The sequence below is a fragment of the Oncorhynchus clarkii genome, chromosome 6 (genome assembly GCF_045791955.1).
Source record: "Oncorhynchus clarkii lewisi isolate Uvic-CL-2024 chromosome 6, UVic_Ocla_1.0, whole genome shotgun sequence".
Lineage (NCBI taxonomy): Eukaryota > Metazoa > Chordata > Actinopteri > Salmoniformes > Salmonidae > Oncorhynchus > Oncorhynchus clarkii.
In genome coordinates this window covers 22690100-22692816 of record NC_092152.1, presented here as the reverse complement: position 1 = coordinate 22692816, position 2717 = coordinate 22690100, and the positions used below count along the sequence as shown (strand labels likewise).

General features: G+C 39.6%; 1 protein-coding gene across 1 annotated transcript; it reads right to left on the bottom strand.

The window, feature by feature from the left end:
• Window positions 1-1080: 1080 nt before the first annotated feature.
• LOC139411973 (tumor necrosis factor ligand superfamily member 15-like) lies at window positions 1081-2515 on the bottom strand. Its single transcript, XM_071158741.1, has 4 exons — window positions 2321-2515; window positions 1866-1893; window positions 1722-1769; window positions 1081-1630 (listed from the first exon to the last, which is right to left on the bottom strand). Exons 1-4 carry the CDS (start codon window positions 2513-2515, stop codon window positions 1146-1148), a joined length of 756 nt encoding a protein of 251 aa, XP_071014842.1. The 3' UTR covers window positions 1081-1145.
• Between the last annotated feature and the right edge of the window lie 202 nt (window positions 2516-2717).

Genomic DNA, 2717 nt, shown 5'->3' with positions numbered 1-2717 from the left:
ATAGTGTGCATTCCTTACATTCTTAAGTAAGGTTAGGCTGACATGATAAATAACACATTGCATGTTCATCCTGTTGTTATTCTGCTGGAGACACATCAAACATAACTTAATTTTTTATACAGTAGAAGATCAGGATGAGCTTTAGGGACATTTGTAGCTGACACAGTCAGACTCTACTCATGGCTAAGTTCATTAACACAAACTGATTACAAGGCTTTCTAGGCATTGAGTAAGATCATCAATCTAATTTGATAGAAAGTTCCCTAATTGCCTGTGTTACGGACATCACTGTTCTTGCTTATTATACTTTCTCTCCTAGAGCAGCTCACACTGAGACTGACTGGAACTTGAGACCTCTGTCTTGCAAATAAACGTGACTACCCTCTTGGCAACTTCTCTGGGGTGCGGGGGGAGACATTTCAGGCTGAGGAGAGAGGTTACAAATCCCCATCTGTTACACCTGCTCATTTGAATTCTCTGTTGCTGACCAGGTGAAACAATATGAAACAGACTGATTCAAATAATCTACTGGAGTTGCAGAGTAAAATGTATGACATTTCAGAGTAAAGGAGTAGCCTCTCCTTATATCACATTATGATCACATTTGTTTGACACTTTGATATTGGCAAAAGAGCAGATCTGATTGGTCAAAATACCTGATTGGTGGAAACATAATTGCGCTGCCTGTGTTAATGCACTGTTTAACTGAACAACAAGTTATTTATGGACACTTTATGAGAGCATAATACAACTGATTTCCTTCTTCAAGTGCTCTCTCACACACATTATGAAATAATTATAAAATTAAAACTCCAAGTAGGAAGTAAAGTATACAGTGGAAAGACATTCATTTGTCTAAGTGTGGCTAGTGATTACACTAATTTCCACAAAGTTAGGTTATCATGGAGATGACACAGAAAACAACAAAGTTATGGCATAGTCAATCAAAAACAACCATATATATATAGCAGTATAAATAAAAATAATAATAATTAAAAAATATATATATATATAAAAAAATATATATATATATTAAATTTTATTATTATTATTATTATTATTTTTATTTATTTATACTGCTATATATATATATATATATATAAGTCCATTATTATCCCTGCACCTGTTTTTTCTGGGGAACAACATCAAATGAGATGTGCCCCAAAAAATGTCCTGTCTTCTTGAAGGAGCATCAGCTCATGGTACCTGTCCCCCTTCCTCACTCTGAGCCTGTCCCCAGCTTTTAGTTTAAACACCCCGGACGTGCAGAGAGACTTTTCCCAGTACTGAGTCCCTGACTCCTCCTTGCAGCCCTCTGAACCAGTTGGCTGACAGTCATTCGATTTGGGAATGCAGTCCACTGTGTCAGATGCTGTTAGCAGGTCTCTGTTTTTTTGGTAGCCCTTTGCAAACAGGATGACTTTTTGGGTGAGGATGAAACCTGATTCCTCCTCGTTACACACAAAGTGACCAGGGCTTCGGAACGTGATCTGCAGGTAAACCATGTACATGCCATCATTGAGCACGATGAGGTCGCAGTCATGATACTTAAAGCCGCTAAGGTGAGCAAGTCCAAGGTTGTACTCCCATTCAAGGTATATCACTTTTGAATGATTAAATGAGTATGGAGCTGGAGGAGAGACAAGAGAGGCCATTACTTTTTTAGCTTAGTCTTAATGATTGGTCTTTCAAGGAATAGTGTGTGTGTATCATAATTGTACCTGTCAGATGGGCACTTAGATTGTTTTCAATTTGCTGCTGCTGTTGAACTATGGTGGGATAAAATAGACAGTGATGATGATGATGATGATGATAATGATGATGATGATTAGATTATCATAACCATAGTCATAATAATAATTTACCCATAGAATCACCTCCAGCTGAAGTGTGCTACAAATAAAAACACAAGATCCATTAAGATTTTATGAGCATAATCTCTTAAAAATGTATTTGATTTGGCTCCCAAGTGGCACAGCGGTCTAAGGCACTGCATCTCAGTGCTTGGGGTGTCACTAAAGACACCCTGGTTTGATTCCAGGCTGAATCACAACCGGCTGTGATTGGGAGTTCCATAGCGAGGTTAAATATATATATATTGATCTAAATACAGTCCCCAAGTATTACCACAATTAGAATGACAAGCGTGTTCTGATGTTGGCTCTCTAATAATTATACACATTTACTGTAGGCTACTGTACCAGTTTCGTTTCTAACCACACACAACACTATCCATAAATTATTCTGAATCGGGATTATTTGCAGGTAACAGGTTGATTTAATCGAATAACACTTGTGCGCTGTTGAATGAGAAGCTCACCTGGTAGTCTGCAGCTTTATGATGATATGCGTTTAGCAAGAGTACCAAACAAGACAGAAGTAAAGAGACAAGCGCAGCGAACCGAGTGAGGCACATTGGCCGCCCTTTGTCTCTGCGGTTCACTCGGGCATAACGACTCCTGTCACTCTCCGCAGGGATCTCACAGCAAACTGCCTCAGCGAAAGCAGCTGTCATGATCAGCATGTAGGGAGTACTCAATGGATTTTTACATTCAAGTCCGATTTATATCAATGTTGTCGCCCACGTTGCACCCAGGGGCGTTTCTAGGATTTGAAAACATTCGGAGTTTAGCCCCAAACCAGTAGGGAGGTCTGGGGGATCCTCCCCCGGCTGAGAGAAGATATTTCTCGCGTAACTGGCACCTTCGTACCTGCCA

What these genes read in the sequence shown, in the direction of transcription:
- LOC139411973 (XM_071158741.1), bottom strand. Translation starts at nt 2,515, where the DNA reads ATGACAGCTGCTTTCGCTGAGGCAGTTTGCTGTGAGATCCCTGCGGAG. An exon ending in ATAAAGCTGCAGACTACCAG is followed by an intron (nt 1,894 to 2,320) that starts GTGAGCTTCTCA and finishes TTTTATTTGTAG; the next exon opens with CACACTTCAGCTGGAGGTGA. An exon ending in TCTAAGTGCCCATCTGACAG is followed by an intron (nt 1,631 to 1,721) that starts GTACAATTATGA and finishes TCTCTCCTCCAG; the next exon opens with CTCCATACTCATTTAATCAT.